We start from the raw sequence: 20,811 nt of genomic DNA, 5'->3' as shown, positions 1-20,811 counted from the left end.
AAGCACACCTATTCTGTTATACTTCATCAGGTACATATTTTGTACATTGTCCTACATAATAGATTATTCTTCATGATGATAAGGATTACTCTTCTTTTAAAGATTATTTACACTCGAAAAGTCAATGGAAATTGTTTTTAGAATAAATAAAAGATTACACATATAAAAATTATTATTTAACTCTTATTATGTAATATAGCGTAGTGTTAAATTTCACGTAAAGTTACATAAATTCTATAAATATTTACAGTATTGTAAAATAAAATGGCTTATTACAAACTAAAAGGAGTTAAGCAAGATCTTCAATGACTATGTAATACCATGTATAAATATGATGCTCAATCTACAGTTACTTGAAATTCGTAGCGACACATATATTAAATTACTGGAAGAATTTTTTTTAGTCGATTATATCGGAATATGTATATTCGTTTCCAATTTAATGTAAGTATGTTTTAGAAAATGTTTCAAAACACATAACATTATTTTCCCGTACATCGGTATGATGTACTGCTTTCTCAGTACTTCAATCCAACTATCATAATTCAGTAGAATACTAAAGCTAAATGGCCTGTTTTTAATTTGCATACACAAGTTTCGACTTTCATATGTGCTGAATAGGTGTACATTTGAAGAAATATATATCCGTTTAAAGCTATTGGGGCACAGTCGGAATACTTTACAGTCGAAACTGAAACGTCGTCGAATTCACATCAGAGGTATTACTTAAGCTGCTACTTTATTCGGTAAGGAATACTGTTACATTTTTTTCTTTCCTTTAACAATTTTTGTTTAAATCAATGTGTTTCTTGTAATTATATTTTATTCTAAATTTGTTTCCATATTTCATACTATGAAGATTATTCTATAAATTATTCATATAAAAACTGAAGAAATGAATTATGTAGATTTCAAGAAGAAGACAAGATAAAGTTCAAATAATGTTTAACTGAGCTGTTCAAAAATCACACTTATATTCTAGATACATTTCATCTTATTGCCTTGCTTTATCATTTTTTATCCTATAAAATTTTGCCGAACAATTGTTATACTAAATTACATCATATATGTATATTGTCCGAGGTTTAACAGGTAGATCATCAAGATGTCTTCAAGTGGAAGTAATTTATATATAGACGACTTGGTGACCTTTGATGAACCAACGGTGTCAAATGAAAAAAGCGAAATAGCTGAATTTTTTTCTCATACCAATGTTTTGGTAACAGGGGGTACGGGTTTTCTAGGAAAACTACTCATCGAGAAGTTGCTCAGGTACTCTACTGACACGACACTATATTTCAATAACTTTTTGCGTATTACAAACGAATGCAAACAATAAATTAACAGCGATTATTTAATCTTACGACGTACTTTTGTGCCTAAAACATATCAATAATCTCTTATTTCTGCAATTTTGATATTTTTCGTAATTGTAATTTCTGGGCATGGCATGCCATTATTGATTGCTAATACCTCTTAATTCGTTTGTTGAATAATCGGTTCAAAGGTACTTCCGGTGCTTATGAAATAATTCTTTTCTACGTATAGCTGAGATAAATTTGTGTGTAATTACAGCAACTACATTACTTCGTGAAAAATTACACAAATACACCAATTAAATTTCAATTTTATTATATATGGGTCCTTAATATTCATGATATTCTATATATTCTAATAATAGGAATAATTAAAGTTTTTGGTACTTTTATTGCGATTGATACTTTATATACTATACATTGTTTGATAATACATTGACCTAATGTAATTATGTCATATTATTTTGCATAATAAGTCATTGTATTCCATTCGGAGTATATTTGTAGAAGCTGTCCAGATATTTTAAGATTATATATGATAGTGAGACCGAAAAAGGGGAAAACTGCTTTGGAACGATATAAAGAAAGTTTCGAAGAAGTTGTAAGTAGAATAAGCGCTTCAATAAAGTATCTTATCAAATGAATTGTAATAATAAATTGTATAACACTTTTATTAGATATACGACAAATTAAGATGCGAGCAACCGAATTTTCTGCAAAAAGTAGTAATATTAGAAGGCGATGCAGCGAAAGAAGATTATGGACTGTCGCCAGAAGATAAAAAGACTTTAATGAATGTGAATATTATTTTTCATGCAGCTGCAGTTGTGCGATTTGACGAAAAAATTCGGGTTGCAGTGAACATCAATGTCAGAAGCACAAAATTCTTATTGTCATTTGCAAAAAAATTACCAAATTTTAAGGTATATCTAACGTTTCTTATTGTAATTTCTATACGAAATATCTTAGACCAATTCTATTAAGAACATAAATAATTATTAATAATTACAAATAATTTTATCTATAGGCTTTTGTGCATGTATCAACTGCATTTTCCAATTGTGTACGTAAGAATATTGATGAAGTACACTATACAGATGTTATAGATGCAGATAAAGTTTTAACATTGTTGGATACGTTGGATGATGGAAGACTTGAACAAATGACCCCTATGTAAGTATTGCTTTAAAACTCTAAATTCTAATTTTCTGAATAAGAATGATTATAATGAACTGCAAATATTCTGTATAATAGGTTGCTTGATAAATGGCCAAATACATATGTATTTACTAAGGCACTAGGAGAAAATGTAGTATTAAAGTACGGTGATGGTCTACCAGTTTGTATTGTACGCCCCAGTATCGTTATAGCAACTTACAAGGAACCAATTTCTGCATGGATAAATAATATGTATGGACCCACAGGTGTAGTTATGGGTAGTGGTATAGGTTTGTTACATACATTGCATTGTAAAGAAGAAAATATAGCAGATATCATACCAGCTGATTATGTTATTTCCAACATTATTTCCTCTGCTTGGGATGTTGCCAATAGGTAGTATTTTGTCATTTTTTATTAATTTTACTATTAAATAGTATGAAAATTGAGTAATACCATTTCACTCATAAACAAACAGAAAAAAGAATTGATAGAATGAAATAATAAAGAATTATATTTAGATTAAAAGAGATATAAATTTCAATACTGGTAATAATTATTTTGTTTCATAGAAAAGTTGCAATAAAGTCAGACCAATCTTCTAATTTACCTGATGAGGAAAAAATACCTGTTTATAATTCGGTATCTTCTTGTCAAAAACCAATTTCTTGGGGTGAATTTATGAAGCTTAATGAAATTTATGGATTAATAGTACCTAGTACAAAAGTTATTTGGGTTTATACACTGACACTCAATAGATATTTATTTCTTCACAATATCTATGCTTTTTTATTGCACATAATACCAGCAATTATCGGTGATACACTGGCTCGTCTCACTGGTCGGACACCTATGTATGTATCCTATATACCAATTATAAACTATGTATAGATAACATACATTGATAATTACATAAATTAATAGTAATATTTCACTAATATATTTTTAGATTATTAGATGCATACAAAAAAATACATAAATTTAGCACTGTGATACATTACTTCGCAGTAAATGAATGGAAGTTTAAAAATGACAATGTTATAAAACTTTGGAACAAGATGAATTCTACTGATCGACAAATTTTCTGCCTTAATGTAGAATACTTGGACTGGAAGGAATACTTCTATTATCATATAAGAGGTGTTCGTATGTATTTATTAAAAGATCCTATGGACACAGTAGAAGCAGGAATAGCCAAATATAACAAGTACGTTTCTTTTCAATGTTTATTGAAATTAAAGTTACTCTTACTATACATAATAACATGAAATATTTTTATATTGTAGGTTACGTCTAGCGCATAATACAATCATTTTAATAATATCACTATTACTTTTATGGGCTGCGATGTCATTCATAAGTTTTCTTTGGTCTTTTTGCCCTTTATCACACTAATAATTATTGATAGTAATATTGTAGTTCTTTTATCTACATTAGATTTAAAACAACTTTTTCCTATTAAAGTGTACATCCCTGTTACAAACAGTTGTTCACTATCGAACTTATTTCATTATAATGATAATAGATGTCGCCACAAAGCTATATTATCTTTATTAAAATAAAATGTATATATTCTCTTAACTTTATTACAATATCCAATTTGTTAAGTAAGGAAATATTTGCTTTCATATTCTGTAAGAAATATTAAGATTGTTTTATAATTGACTAATTCTGTTGGTTCTGACATTTCTATATTTGGTCAAAATAGAAAGCTAGAGAAGTTTCAAGTTATTTACAAATTTTATTTATATTATTTTTATACTATTTATATATAAGCAAAATATTAAAAATGTTCTACAATAATTATAATTTATATAATCTTTAAGCATTTTGTAATATGTGAAGCCTTTATTTCAAATTATTAACTTGTTTATATAGGAATATTTTTAATGAATTAATGTCACAAGTAAAAAGAAATACAAGGTATCAGAAACGTTATTGAAATTCTTATATTGTGAAATAAGATGAAAAAAAGTGAAATAGTTATATTAAAAAATAAAAATTTGAAATGTCATATAGAAATATATTTTCATAAATAAATTAAAGATTAAGATTTTGTTCACTGAGAATTTTTAACCGAGCGTATCAAACTAAAAAGTTTCTAATCATGAAAATGAAATGTATGCGTAGGAGTCCCTTCTCAATTTATAGCCGCGTTGTTAATAGGTGCGACTACAGTCTTGTCTACATGCTGGGCACATTGTATACAAATTGATTGATTTATTGTAGTACGAAGCACTACTGAAATTGTTTTTTTTTCCTATTTATTTTCCTATTTTTTTTTCCTATTTAAATACTGGATGTACTAGTAGTTATCATATCCTTCTTATTTCAATACTATTTTTTACTTTAAAATATTAGCTTAAGTTTTACAATTCTTATAGACTTGTTCTAACTATAAATTAAAATGAATTAATAGGAATAAAATATAGAGAGCTGGGAGGAAGATTTTGCATAACTTTTTCGTGTATCTTTTATGGCTGTGTATCAAGATTTATATAACCCATTTAATATGAATAATAAATTTGTTATGCTGTAATATGCTTGTATTCGATACTAATCATGATATTAAAAGTATTATAAAAGCTTGGTATAACCAAGACTGGAGAAATACTATATAAATACATAATACATAACAGGAATGGATCGAAGGGCAGAGGAGGAAAAGAAGCGGGTAAGTTGCGCGCCACCATCGTACATCGAGCGTCAGAGTGTAGTGCGATACGGGGATGGAGGCCGCGCGAGCAGGCAAGCGGTTCAAGCGAACAGAGTCGAGGATCGAGAACCAACCGGCGACTCAGGAAGGCAGTGCACGCCCGACTGCCGACACGAGCGGATGGCGTACGTTGCCGCTCGCGCCACGATTACCTCGTGATTTTCCTTTCTGTCAGAGATACCGTCGGTCACCGTTGTCGATCTCTTGTGACGAGTCACACAGTACTCTAAACTAAACCATCTATTGCGATTGCACACAGTCGGAGTCTTCAAGTTCGTTTGTGACTTTGTGTGCCGCGCTTCGATCGCGGAATAAGAAAAAAACAAACGAACGAGCGAGAGACAACATAAAAGGAAATAAAGAAACGGAGAAGGCGAAAGGTAGATTTTCCCCTTTGATCTTTGTCTCTGATCGTCGAATTTCATCGTGGTCGTTTCGTGTTTTGTCATCGACGGACATCGCGTACGTACACGTTTTAACACCACGTGTGTGCGCACGCACGCACGCACCAACTCCAACGACGCACGTATTTACTATATTATCAGGCCCGCGCGACTGGCGTACGGGGCGCCCTCCAAAAGTCGTGTGTGCGCGTGCAACCCTACCGGAGCCCGCTGACGTTGGTTACCATAGTAGCGCGCGTGCCGATCAGCTGATCGTTGGGATCCGAGCGTGTTCGACCGTCGGCAGTCGGCCAGCAGCGGCTCCGTCCACTCGTTTCATGCGTTCGTGCAACTCGTTTGCCTTTCGCGCCGTGATTTAGTGATCAACCAACTATTTCGTCAACATCCCATCTCCCATTGTGGCAACGCATAGTTCCAGGAAAATTCTCGATACAACTAGGCAAACTTGAATAGATCGTACATAACGATCGGATCATCCTTTTATTCGCTGTTTTTGCGGTTAGAAGGATACATTATTACATTGTATCCGTACTGTCAATCTAATTAGCCAAGTAAACGACCAGACGTTGGCTCAAGTATGATTTGAAGTAGCCAAAGCCGAACTAAGTATGTTGTTCGAGTAATTCATTTATGTGCTTGTGACAAGGAAAACCAAAGCATTTCGAGATATGCCATTGCATACGATTATCGAGACCTTGCCATGATTCACGTCACGCATTTTAAATTCAACCGTCCAGAAGCGAAATTCAACGGAGATATGTCCAGCGACAGTGGATTCGAGTATTAGATATCATGATTTGTTTAATTAAGCGTTGTAAAGTATCCCGATTGAAACATCGAATCAGTTTTGTTGTCGAACGTTTTCAAATTACATTCGAACAAAAGTTTATAAAACGTAAGAAACAAGCTTGGTGATGGTCGCTGCGTATTTCTAACCGCGCCCGATAATCGAAACTATGTTCGATAAATAATAACAATAAACACACGCCGTCTCTCGAAGCAGTAATTTACCGTGCGTTATGTTTTCAATAGCGTTGTCAGGTGACCTTATGTACGTGACTAACCGTGCGACCATCAATGACACGCTACAAAATCAACAAAACAAACTTAAACTGAAAAACGATCACTCATTCAAGTAGATATCTCGGGAAACTACGAAGAACGCCCTTGCCACTTCTCGTAATCGATTAATTTGCAAATGAAACAAAATACAATCACTTGAATTAAATCGATGTATCACAGTATTCGCAAAAATGAATCATTTCGAATCGATCGATCAGAAAATGGTGTTGTAGTGCAGTTTGGAAAAAATATCGATATATCGATATTGTTTGGTGTCAGGTGTCGTTAGACTGCAGTGAACGATGGCCACACAGTCTTCGTACGAACGAAATGAAGAACAAAACGCGTCGAAATTGGAAGTAACGGTTGTGGTGAATGATAATTTTCATTAAAACAACATTCAGGCTCGCTTGGTAATGGGATATCGCAGAATGTGAAAGCTTTTTTGTACGGACACAAATTTTTGACAATCGTTTGTACCTGTGACGAATCACTTGACTGCATGAACCAGACTCCGTGTGAATATGTGAAGTGACTGAATTCTTTTTTTATCGAACTTTCGTCAAAAGTGATTTTTCGTTTTATTTCGTGCTGTGCCTGCAACTGCATCTTTATGCGTCAATTGCAACAATGACAATTCGAAGTAATTTCTCGTTCACGCGGAAACTCTGTGATAGCCAATGCCAGCAACGCCATTACTCGGATTAAGTCAAGTGTGAGAAGATCGGTTCCTGATATCATCTTGATAGAAAGCTTGGTGAGTAAAAAACATATATATTTATCGTAAAGTAAAAAAGCAGAAAAAACATTGTTTTTGTTACACCGATAAACATGTTGAGTTTTAAAAATCAAAGTACATATTAAATTGGTGCATACGAAATATTGTACATTGAAATAAACTTTAACCATACATTGTATCTTCTTTAAGACATTTGTTCAAAGTAATTTTCACACGATTGAGCGAGCGTTTTGTTTTTCAATTTGGTTGATAATCAAGGGTAGGTCAAAATTTAATCGATAGTTATTGGCCTGTCAAATTAAAATTTCGGATGAACAATATTTCATGGCTACCAACCTAACATATTTCCTTCGTATCAGTTCTTTCCCGCCATTTTTTATCTTCTTTCATTCGAGGCAACATTATTTTTTATATATTTCGTTTAAGTGGAAATAAATAGGATATGCAATTTTATAATTGAATAGACAATTACATTTGAACAAACAATTATTGTAGCGTGTAACGTAATTATAATTTTTATGACTATAAGCATAAGTAACGTCGAGCAGTATATAGACCCTAGTCAGTTGTCGAGTCGACGAACCTCTATCGATCTTTACCTCCTGTCTGCGTCTGTCCTCCACCGCTCTGTCACACAGGAATGCAAGCTGTGTTGTATTTCTGGCGTAGTTATTTCTTAAGTTTTTCGAGTTGTGATCACCATCACAAATTTTAGAATAAACTGCTTAATTAAAACTGTTCGCTGATTATATATCATAAATATTAATGTCCACACCGTGTACATATGTGCGATTAAAAATATTTCATGTTGAAAGTCCCGGTGGGTCTATGAATCTTAGAGGATATTCTCGTAATATGTCGTATATCTTAATTGTAATTGTTTGTTATTTTCTAAAACATTGATAATAAGTAATTATATAATAATTTGATTCATTATCCATTTTTTAAATATATTTTTCTGAATATTTTTATTTGAAATGTGCACAGAATAGGAATCGAAAGAAGAATATATATTAGTGTAGTAAATGTTTACAAATAATATTGTACGAGACACGTTGCTGGCCACAATGCAATATGCACCACATAATAGACGTACACACTCATTGATAATCTCTTGGCAATAATCGACGATATACATACGATACGTACCGTTGTTCTTGGTTTTTATTAATATGCCATTGTACACTTTTTCTGCTTTTTCAAGGAAAAGGAAAAAGAACACGCCCTTTGAAGCCAATCGTTATTTAAACTTTTAATTAGCAATATGAGATAAAATTGATAAAGTCGATTAATGGTCCAGCTTATCATCTTCTATAGAACTTCTAATAAGAAAAGTTAAATCGTTTTGAAATGCATTAAAATCTCGCTGGATCTAATAATCGTACTCGTAAATTTGAAAGAGCGAACGTGAATGTTACAATGTGGCTAGGAAAAGAAAGAAACGGAAAGAATATCGATCTTGCACCTGATCCTACAAAGCCAGGTGTAAGCAGGTACTCGTTCTTGTAAAACCGTCGTAGATGCGTTTACCTTCGTGGCTACTAGCCAACTAAATTCTCACAAACTAGTTCTGAAATTTATGCGATTCTTGGGAGTGCACAACCTAAAGAGGATTCTCTGTTTTGTCATATACTCCTCTTGGGACCTACCGCCTCGAAGTGCAATAAACTGGAACGGTGACTGAGGCTTTTAGCACCCCAGTGTGACCACAACAAACGGAATTTTAATTCGATTATTTACCTGACAAACATGATTGGCAAATTATGTCCATCGTTTCCATATTCTATAGCCATTAACTCAAACGAATACATTTTGTTCAATGACTGAGATCGAATCAGTATTACTTCACTTTGATCGCATAAAATTGTTATTCATTCGAGAATTAAGTTCTTAATTGGATACATTCCCCTCGCTGTATCAGATAAGATTTAATTAAAATATACCGGTTAAAAGTGAAAATATTCATAAAGTGTAAATTTCCGAGACAAGAGCGTCGTTGCAACTGGAAATTGATGGTATCGCGAAGGTGGTCCGAGATATGACTTTGTATAGATAGACGGTACAATATTCCAAATATAGACAGTAGAAACGGCCAGGCGCATCTTAATTTGCGGTTGTACGTTCCTAATTTGGTTCACTGACGTTGTACATCTAACGAATAACGTTTTGTCACAGTCGCACAAGCATTAGAATGGACACGATGGTACGAAGTAAGAGACAAAGAGACAGAGAGGACGGTTATTAGTTCGCTCGCGGTTATTTCATTTGCGACTCATGGTCCACGGTACGAGTTGGTATAATTGTCAGGTTTACGAGAGTCTCGCCATGGATGCTTGCGACAAAACTTCATCGAACCGTATCTAGGAAGTTATAACCTCTGGAAAAAGTACTGTTAATCGTGTTCGATCTGCGAGCTGAACGAACCAAAGAATTTCATTTCTTGAAATATATCGTGACTGTATCGTTTAATAATTTATAGATTTGAATTTATAAGTTAACTTGCGAAATTTCTAATGCTATTTCTATAGATTTACGTATGAAACCTTTTTATCGAATAAAAATACGTGATACAAAATTATAAAGACGTTCAGCATGTTTTCCTTATTTTATGGTTTCGGAAATGAAACTCGCTTTTCCTCTTTAAGTTTACAGACATCTCGACAACACTTGAAACCGCTTACGTTTTGTATACTTATATTTAGCTACACGTTGAGAGAGGTGAAGTAGCTTGCGGAATCTAAATGAATAAACACCTGCGCGTCTATAGGATAACTGTTAACTGTAATTGTATGTTTTTTAACCTCCGTTAGTGTTGATGCGGCATTTTCAATGCATAGTACACCGTTCCAACACCATTTACGTCAATGTCCATTTAATTATTTAGCGCTAATACATGTAAACTCTGACATTTGATACGAAAGAAACATTTTTGAGTAACCTGGATAATCTGACCGATCGAGCAACGTATTCCACTTCTAAACAAAAAAAAATTGGGTCGAACACAGTTCAATGAATCCAATTTTTAGAACCGAACGATAGAATAAGAGTGGACTAGAGGAAATATTTTCCAAACGATTTATATACATATATGTATATACCCTGTTCAATAGTGTGGCATTTAGTTAGTCATCCACTTGACGCTATGGTAGACAAATATCTATCTAACCGGTGTGTTGCGTAATGTTTGAGCGCGATGCGCTTTAAACGCATCTTTGTGGTACGGGCACAGCGATGCCCCTGACTTTCCGACATTGATTTTGACCGCAGAATCAACGTGCATAGGAGAGAACGCACCTAACTGTTCCTTTGACTATCTTATACTTGTAGGCTGTCAGATTGTTGACACAGCCAGTGACACGTTTAATAGGATTATTTATGCTTCTAAAGGCGCTTAGATGGTCCCACGTTCGTATCAGCTTCATCTACCTGACAGCGCGTAGCATAATTATACCGACACGGTTTGTAATATTGGGCTCGGCAAGCCAAGTGACAACGCCTAGTCGTCCCTGATTTTGACTTTGTTCGACTTCTGACGTACGACGAGACGTTTTAATCGTCTACGAATGCGCGCGATCGTGCTGCTGCTACGTAACTTGTCCGATGATTATTGACATGATTATCTCGCACCAGTGCGCATGGACTAACGAATAGGAATTAATTGAAAAGAAACGTTAGATCCAACGTTGCTCGTGTTCGAATAACGGTGTTCTCGCGTACACGATGTTTCATTAGGTACATGTTGTTTGTGTGTTCGTTCGTTATTGCCACTAGTTTACTCTGGTTAATTGTGCGTTTGATCGGGCGTCAAAAACCGTATTTATAGCGAAACTTGCAAATCGTTCGTTTTGTCCGTTGCTCATGCTGCGAATTTTAATGAGTTTGTTATTTATTCCTCTTTATTCCACCGTTAAAATGTTCTTTATGTGGCACGTATACTTATGTCTTAATACGTTGCGTGAATTAGAAGAGAGAGGCAGCCGTACACGAACCATTTCTCTGCAATAATTAATTTGTTCATGAATATTTCTTCGTATGCGCGTATCTAAATAATACACGGTTATAGACTCGTGTTCTTAATTGTTAATATCTAATTCATTTTGTATTGCGATACTATGTACGGACAAGCTTGTAAGCTTGGGCGCGTGTTTACGTGCGCACGTGATGCGTGTGTGAGTGGCGCAGGTAATTTGCGGTTTTGAGACGAGACTGGATTCAGTCGGATAATGACCTGCTAGCACTCGTAACGTTAATTGCACTCGTTTCAGTCTTTTGCACAGAACATCATTGTGTTCGGGCTTCGACTCGAGTGCCTTTGGACGCCAACGCAAGCGCGAAACAACCGCGTGCGTACGATCCTTTTCACGATCATTTTAATGGCACATAAAAAATTTACGCACCCATTAATTCGTGGTTACCTTGGCATTAAGAACTAGTTGCATTTTAGGGCTACTTAAAATAGAAAACATTGTACACGCTTGTATACCGTCGCGAATGACAATAATTCTTTCAAAAATCGTATTCCGATAGATACTTATTTCATGAATTTTAATGATAGAATTCGATAGTAATACATGTCTTCCGTTTAAAACTAATCGAAATTTCCCAATATTTTCATAGATAGGGCTGCCAGCAAAGTTCATTAAAATTCTTTCACCTGTAATTGCAATAAATATCTAGATGATAAACCGTACATAATTTAACGGCGTATTTAACAGCAGTTCTCACTCGTTCCTTAATCGTATTGGAAAAGCGTTGAATTCCCGAATATGCGAGGAACGCAGTGGCGTACGTTAATTAACCATCTAATTGGCTTGAATGCATCTCCGGCGTCTTACGAAATAAGCTTTGCTCGAATCGTCGAAGAAGTTACGTATATTGTATTTTATCTTGGTCAAGGGAATAGCTGACAAAAATATGAAAATGCTCTTGAAATTCTAAACGATTCAACGGCATCGAAGTGTCTGTAACACTACAACGATGCAATGATTAAACGTATCGACGCGTCCTTTTTACTTTCATGATTAGACAAAAAAAGAGTTGTGTCAAAGGTTGAAAAATAGAGAACCGCTGCTGGCGATATAACACGATATAAGCATGGATCACAGGCGACAACCGCTCATTAGCATACAATACAGGCTAATGGGATCGCACGCTGACGGCTACCGTTCAATATCACGTCCACACATAACTTTAGTCACCCTTTCGGGAAGAAAGAGCGGCATCGATGATATTAAAATTGTTCCACAGGTCCGGATTAGTTTTTCTCTCCGTAGTTTGTTACAGCTTTGTCTTCGTACTTAATTTGTTTACCACGATAGCCGCCAGGCTTGTCTCGCGATTTATGCAATATCGAGGATAATTGTGAAATATTCTACAGTGGATTTAATTAATTTTGCATTAAGTCCTTTTTCAAACTTCATCGTCTGAAATAATATTAATGAATAATATTAATTCCTCTGTTGAATTTTCTTTAATTCATTCTTCGGTAAATTGCTTTAAAAGCAAATGTAAATTTAGCAGCAATATTCTCGCGAATATTGCGAGCGAAACTCGTTGAAAAATTATCGCTGTATCGTTAACATATTCGGAATTACGACTTCTCATAATGGAATTAATAATCAGCCGATGGTGTTTGTAGAAGGTTATTTATAGAGTAATAGGTTTTTATTCCTTGTTTTTCAGTTCCTTCGTACTTATTTCACGTTACTTAGCAAATCGTTCATCGCACGTGGTACGCTCAACAGGTACAATGCCATTTATTCAACAAAGGCTTCGATGATTAATTGTAATGACTAATTCCTGTATCAGATGCATCTGTTGTTCCTCGCAATATAGACCTAGTTCTTTTGTTCGCTAATGAAATTGCTTATCTACACGTATCTTGTATCTACTACAAATAGGAGATATTACGTACTAAAATTATTCGGAGTAACTCCCGATAATATATCGAATTACGTTTTGTGGCCCGCAGTTTATGCCGAGCACGTATTTCTGCTAGAACAGATAAAACTGGTTCGAATCGTTGTAGCGGGTATTGTAACACTGACTGCTATTTACACGTCATCGTATTATAGTTCCAACTACGTCCCTCATTACTGCTGGCAAATGCGTGCGAATGTCAGTTTTAGTACGAGGCAGTAAAAGACGCGAGGCGTCGTTGTTATTGCTTCTCTCGTGGTAGTTTCTGCTAGTTTTACCGGTCCGTTGTTTCATTATCGTTTCGTTGGGCTTTCTGCCGAGGAGGATTACGAGATAATGCGATAAGTCGGGGGTTTTGGAGCGAACAACGACGATACGAAGCACGAGTACACTGATGTATAGAAACGTGCATGGAAGATACGACGATTACCGTTGATGTGGAAAGCGAGCGAAAGAAACTATTTGTACACAGTGACACAATTAACGTTTGAATGCCTTTAAGGATGTCTGGTATGCGTCACGTTGATATTTATTTTAATCATTTAATACGCGTCTCTCGTAGAAAAACTACGAATAATTATTTGCTCAGGCTGACGCGCGTCTCGTTAGTCCAATTCGTAATCGCGCATGCAATTATCGGTAGAAGACTTCTAAATTACTCGAAACTTCAGCTTAAGTTTGCCGGAACGTTTTATGCTACACAACCAGCAGATCGCGCACCAGTCTTGGTAGCAGTAAAAACGCCAATAGGTCGGCGATAAAATTAAATGAACACTTACAAACTCTAGCCGTCGGTTCAAGCTGAAGAGAGTATGGAAGCGAGTAGCTGTCGATAATGAGAAACTCGATAAAAACGACTGGAACGCTTCGTCTCAATTGATGTACGTCCCGTCATAATTGATACTCTAACGTCGTACCGCGAGCTCGGGGCTTGTATTTAAAGAGTCTTGGATTACGTCTAATGAGACGTTGCTTTTGACCTAACAATAGGCGATTACGAATTCGTTCATCTTAAGAAAACTGACCATTTGCCGCACGTTCCTTTCACCCTATCAGGAGAAATTAGTTCTCCGATTCTCCGCCGAGAGGATTTTTAAAAGGAAAACGTGCTTTCTAATACCATACCAAGCTAATTATGCGCATAAGTCGATATTCCTTCTTTATTTTCCTCACCTATCAATTTCAATGGTAGTTTCGCTCGTTGAATCCGAATTGCTCCGTTGAATCGGTTTTTAGGATACGATAATTTTACTCACAGTATCGCCTATATTTTACATAAGATAGAATTTACGGAAGGAAACCGACTCGATACATATTTTGTAATTCAGGATGAGGGTTCAGGGTTGGCTCGTTAATTTTCATTGTCTCGTGCGAGTTGATAAAATCTGATACTAGGGAAAGGTATGAAGTACATGTACGTGATGTACATTAATGTATGATAGAATAGGAATTTCTTTTGTGGTACGTACCGGCGAACCGATGTGGATATATGCATATATATGTATTGCAGATATGGGTAGATCTATATGCACGACATGGCATTCAGAGCTTGTTGCATTCCGATTAACGCGTTATTATACGATGCGTATTAGAAACCGTACTTGCGACCAGCTAATGCGTTCGCGGTTCACACGCGTGTATTGGACATTCGATAAGCATTGTAACGTAATGGAACGAACGTGTTTTGTGAAAATGTATGTTCGGTTACACGTGATATGGTTTTTCAATGTATAGATACTTATTAAAAATTACTTCCTTTTTTTAAAACGGAAAACAAAACAGCGATATGTATGTTTGACTTACAACGATATATAAAGCAAATGTAAAATACTAGGCCTACTCGTGCATCATGCGGTGAATAGTGGAACGGTGCGATGTACCATGAAAAGCATCGGCTTACTGGGTTCGTATTAAATCCATGCGAATCTATACAAATGGAAACATAAATGCAAGCGTGCATCTCGGTACACACGTGTCACGTACATACGGCAAAGTGTCGTCAAGTATGCACCGTATGCTAAAACACGATTCGCTTTCGAAATAAATCGATAAGATCTCGGTTGAACAGATTTCAAATTAACGTCAATGTACAGCACCGTGCGAGCCACGAACGGAGGTTATTAATGCCCGGTGTGCACCGTCAACGTTAGACCGTTCTAACATTATTATGGCGGTATCATGTAAAGTAGACGTTTCGCGGATGTAATATTAATGTAACCCGAGAAGAAATTGAGAGAGAAGCACGGCAGATGACAAGCTGTTCGCTTTACGTGGAAACGATGTATGTAATTATTTCAAGACTTAAATAGGTCGGAACACGATGGTTGTAATTTCAGCACAGTCAAATGGTTCTCGGCAGAGCTTTCTTTTTTGTACACCTTAATTGCACGTATCATGCCAAACATAATGTGTTAATATAATTGGCTTCCTTTATATAGAGTCACTGTTATACTTTCTAAGTATATTCTTTTTATCATTTCTCGATGATGAGCCACTAAAGCTTATTCGTGGCTCGCAATTAATTTAATTAAACAGCATCGATTCACGATAACCGAAAGAAACTGGTACCATCTACTGATAAGGTTAATCACTGAAAAAACCAAGAAAAAATGTTGTTATCGGATCGGCGTAAATTAACGACGTTGACGGATTCATTAGGTGGAACGGGACTCGAACCGTGCCGTGGCCGCCAAAGATCAATCGATCGAATTTAAAAGATCACCGAGCGAGTGGATCAACTTTGTATTCGAAGAAACGACAAATACCAAAGGCATAAGTGGTGGGAGTGATTATGATTAATGGTCGAGAACGTGATCTGTAAACACGTTCGATAGGCTTTCGTTTCGTTAGTCATAGAATTTCCATTTCTGATTTTAGACGATTCTGATTTAGCAATCGGAATCGTTTGAATGAAGTATTTGCACTTTGTTATCTTGCATTCATACGATAACGCAGTCTGTCACGAATTTTATATTACGAAGCGAGACACGTTAGGGATTGCCTGTCGTTTCATACGATTCGTTGTTTTTATGTAAATTACACATATCATGTGCAATTACTATCGCTGCTACTTCCTTCGTATCTTTCTCTCTTTCGATCTAGCGTTTGTCTCGAATGCTTGTACGGGCTATGGTAGTCTTCAAGGCGAAAAGAGAGAAGGCCAGATAAGGTAATGTCTTGGTAATGGTACATGTGCTTTGGTTCACACGCGGATACGACTGATCTGTACCGATCATTATCTTACATGTCCTGGTATAACACAATTATTTGCACCGGTAGTACAACTGGCCGAGTTTCATGCAGATATCTATTTCGACATAGCAGTATACGAGAGGCTGGGCAAGGAAAAAAGAAACGCAACCGTGTATCTTTATAGCTGTGCGTCAAACCAGCTGCTAAACTTTACAATGTGCCATAACAGAGCCTCTGTGTGCGTCGTTGAAATAATTGTCCCGAATCAGCGAGTCGAACGTTGCTGCCGATTGTGAAAATCCGCGTTGCTTCTGATCGGTGAAATCTAAGGAATGCGAGTCTTTTTTCGACTCGAGGACAAGTTTCCCTTGAGCTATTGTAACACGGTTCTCCCGTCTCGTAGGAGACTTCGCTACGAATTTCTGTATTACGGACAACGATGCATTTTATTTAATTTTAACCAACGTTATCAAAGCCTGATCTTGGCACCGCCCACGAGAAAGTCATATCTCTTCGTCCTCGTGTTTATCCCCTTGATTCTTTATTAATACTAAAAGTCGTAACTTTCTACTCATTATCGGGAACGATGTCAATGATTATTATCGCGCCTAAATAGTCGCGATCGCTTAAAATTTTATAGATGCCGTAACGACTTACTTAGCCAGTTTCTTCATGGCATTCTACGGAATCGACGGATTCCGTGACACTTATTAAGTAGAAATTGAACGATATATACCAACGACAACGATCGTTGAATCGTAAGCTTGTCGATACTGAAACCGATTGAATCAAACTGAAACAATCAAACTGTATTCGTTCTATAGATAAAAATGTTCATATATAATATTTTGCAATTTAGTCGTTTAACTGGTAGAAATTGTGCGAGTAGCATTCGTGGCACCCCGCGGCCCGCGACCCGCAGTGCGTTTCACACTTGCGGCAGCGGTACACTCTCGCGTCCACCGAGTGGTTAGCTGCTCGCTGTAATTATCCGAGGCAGTTCTTACGCCTCTAGCGTGTGCATGTACACGCTAGTGTATACACGTCGTGCGTTGGAGCAGGTACAAGTTAGAGCAGGTCACTTTCGCTGCCGGCTTGAACTGTTCCAGTCGTCGCGCACGCGTGCTGTTCCATTCATAAACTTATAGAGGCGCGTATATAGCCAGACTGAAGCATATAGGTGTAGGTTCGCAGGTACGCCGATACACGGAAATAAGCTATTCACCGGTTCGCGTGTGTAGTTCCTAGTCGATCTATCTCGATGTTCCGCGAAACTTAAATCGCTGAGGCATACGTAAGAGTAAAGGCGAGTACGCGATGCTCGATGTCGAAGGCGTTAAACTTAATTCTCGCGTGTGATTCAACGTCTGGAACAAAGATGCCACGTTATATAACACAAAATTATGTAAATGACTTTTATGCGTCGTTTGATGTATCTAAGTTTTCATGTTCAGCCACGATTATGCATAGTCGTATCTACAGAAAGAGATATAATGGATGATCTGGTATATTCCGTACTGAAGGTTCTGCCTGAGTCGGGCAGCGCGCATTTATTCGTTAAACGCGAAGTTTCGTAACCTTTCAATTAAGAGCGGAGTGCCACGGCGGTGCAACTATGTTCTTAAAGTGGAAACTGTGAACGCGCCGACCACGTAACCGGCTTGCAAAGTTCCGTATTTTGACGAAAACAGACGCAGGCTACGATGATTTAGGATCAAGATCGATAAACTGATTACGCGTCATAGTAATTTTATCAGTAACACATCGTCAGGGTGTTTGTCTCGCGATAAGACGAACTGGCGGCGATCGATCGTTGAATCGATAGATGGATCGATGATCATCTTTGTCTGATCTCGGTGCACGTTTGTTTCATCTTATACAGTTACGTTATACGATGCAACGATATCGAGGAAAGGATAAATAATATTCCATGAAAAATAAATTCTGTCGCGCTACAAATCTGACACGTGTAGAACAATAAGTAATACTAAAGAGACGATACGATGCAGTACTTGGACGTAAGGAGGTAAGATCGTGTAAAGAACACGATTTCATGGAAAAACGCAATTTGTAACGGATCGTATGCAACAGCTTTCAGTTACTTAAGCAGATGTTATTGCATAACTATAATGTTCATAATTTCTTCTAGACTCGTAGTTCATTGACGTTAGGCTAACGCGTAGCTTGGGGTCAAACACAGTCATAGAACTTTCTTACGGAACGATCACGTTGGAGCTTTTATTACCTACGCTTCATTAGAACTTTAATGACACGTGTAGAATTCAACGAGACTCGTACAGAAATTTACGTAGCAGGAAGTATTCGTATATGTATTATAGATTTCCGTTAGTTTTGTAGTCTTTCTCTTTTATCCTACGTTTGATTTTCTACATTTTTAATACGTATATCGCTAGCCATCGATGCTTTTGTGTTTGACAATTACTTCGAGTTGCCGACACGACGTGTTTTGCATATTACTCGATTGCAGAGAAGCGTACAATACCCGTAGGAGTGCAAGGGCTACCGTTACGAAGCCGCTGTGAAAGTGCACTAACGAAAGTGCGAATTCCAATGCGATTTTTACACACGCTGTATACAAAATGTTTGTACTACATTATGCGTGCCGGATCTGGAATTCACCGTTAACGTTGATCGTTTCTTTGTGGCCACAGCCGCGAGCCAAACCTATGAAATTTCATTTACCTATCTTACTTAACGATTCGTTGTCCGAAACAATTAGGAAAACGTACAAAGTACCAAGGATGAAAGCAACAGTGTGTATTGAATATAGCATAACGCTAATAGCGTATTACAAATTACATATCAGATACCTTGTGAATCTTCAGTACTTGTTGCAATTACGTTTTTTTTATTTTAAAGTACCATCGTGTTAGGAGAATATTTCCTGAAATTACAAGGTGCTCTAACGATAGCGAAGAAGAGAGGAAAGACTGGATAAAATGGAAATTCTCTTGCAATATCTCGATATAACGATCTAAAATAATGTGTACACAGGGAACTCGATTAATGCATAAAAATGTTGAGCTGTTGATTAAATTGCAGGATGCTCGATCGAGGTACGGGAGGTTCGCAAGGGGTGCGGTAGCTAGAAATTGTGCATCTCGGTGCAAGTCTATTTCCCCGACTATTAGCTTTAATCGATTATAGCGTGACGGATCGAATGATTTAAATAAAGACCGGGTGCGTCATGGGCCTGGCTTGGTACTTGTCGACCGTGCCCGTCGACATGATGCCGTTGCATTCGCTCGTTATTACGCTCAATCTGTTGCATTTTTCGTAACGATACTGTAAAACATGATAATTTCTTTCGACGATTCATGTCGATTAGTTTCATAGGCAAATATATTTTCATATACCGTAGACGAATCAGGTTGGTTTAGGTTGTTTTTACATCTGCAAAGGTTCCAATTACGTAAAAGAGAGAGAATTAACATTAACTACGATCTAAATAGAACGAAACGTTGTCTTGGCGTTAAATGAATATGGAATAGCACGAACAAGAACATTTAGAATGTAGAACAATTAGTTGCTTTTACTCAGTTCCAGGATTTTAATTTAGTAGGAACGAGAAACGAGTAGAATTATGATAAAACCATGCCGTTACTGGTTAAGTTTCCCGCAATCGTGTAGACTAATTTCTAATGCAGATACGTACGTTTGTATGTTGCAGGTGACGTACGCCGAACGGGCCAGTATTCATGCCAGTATGCCAATCAGATGCCAGTAGAGAGCCAGTATCTGTATCTGTCGCCACCGATAGCCAATTAATAAGTTACTTAGATAGTTAAATTAATAGACGATACATCACACGCTGTTTTATATAATCGTTGTTAGAAGACGTCGCTTAATAGGCGTAACAAATATACACGTATATATATTATATATACATACACACACGTACATATACGCATATATAAATATAATATAATCGAAGAAGCAATAAGTGTCGAATCGCGGGCTATTATTTTCACATCGTACTTTTTTTTTTCTACCACCACAATTTTCTCCGCTCGTTCATTGGTTTGATTTTTTAAATTATCGGTGACCGCGTGTTCTCTTTACGAGAGTATATTCGTAAGATTGGACAGAGTGCAATCGAGTTGTGATTATCGAAGTGGACTGACCGATCGATTTCTCGGCTGTGAAGTGAATTAATACCCCAGGAAAACGATTGAAACGGAGAAAGGAAGCGAACAGCGTACACAGGCGAGCACGGTGGCTGGAAACGGTGACTTACATCGAGAGCGCCAACCTGCAATCAAGGTTCATGGTTTTCATGGTGAG

General features: G+C 36.6%; 2 protein-coding genes across 4 annotated transcripts in view; both read left to right on the top strand.

The window, feature by feature from the left end:
* Nucleotides 1–608: 608 nt before the first annotated feature.
* LOC126920913 (fatty acyl-CoA reductase wat-like) lies at nt 609–4,060 on the top strand. Of its 2 annotated transcripts, none has more exons than XM_050731910.1 (9): nt 609–746; nt 1,093–1,272; nt 1,824–1,917; nt 1,994–2,239; nt 2,344–2,489; nt 2,571–2,870; nt 3,047–3,328; nt 3,424–3,681; nt 3,761–4,060. In XM_050731910.1, the coding sequence occupies exons 2-9, from the start codon at nt 1,106–1,108 to the stop codon at nt 3,867–3,869; spliced, it is 1,602 nt and encodes a 533-aa protein (XP_050587867.1). In that variant the 5' UTR covers nt 609–746; nt 1,093–1,105; the 3' UTR covers nt 3,870–4,060. The 2 variants fall into 2 exon arrangements, with proteins under 2 accessions (XP_050587867.1, XP_050587866.1); XM_050731909.1 differs by having other exon boundaries at nt 630–746; nt 1,084–1,272.
* A 1,128-nt stretch (nt 4,061–5,188) lies between these two features.
* LOC126920921 (Krueppel-like factor 6) overlaps nt 5,189–20,811 on the top strand; it is a 289,042-nt gene continuing 273,419 nt past the window's right edge. Inside the window, exons 1-2 of one of the 2 annotated variants that reach the window (XM_050731929.1) lie at nt 5,189–5,570; nt 20,198–20,806. In XM_050731929.1, coding sequence (XP_050587886.1) covers nt 20,795–20,806 — 12 coding nt within the window. In that variant the 5' untranslated portion in view covers nt 5,189–5,570; nt 20,198–20,794. Of the gene's footprint in view, nt 7,414–20,197; nt 20,807–20,811 lie in introns of both variants that reach the window. The other variant, XM_050731928.1, reaches the window with a different exon arrangement.

The sequence above is a fragment of the Bombus affinis genome, chromosome 10 (assembly GCF_024516045.1).
Source record: "Bombus affinis isolate iyBomAffi1 chromosome 10, iyBomAffi1.2, whole genome shotgun sequence".
NCBI classification, from domain to species: domain Eukaryota; kingdom Metazoa; phylum Arthropoda; class Insecta; order Hymenoptera; family Apidae; genus Bombus; species Bombus affinis.
This window is presented reverse-complemented; position numbering and strand designations above follow the sequence as displayed.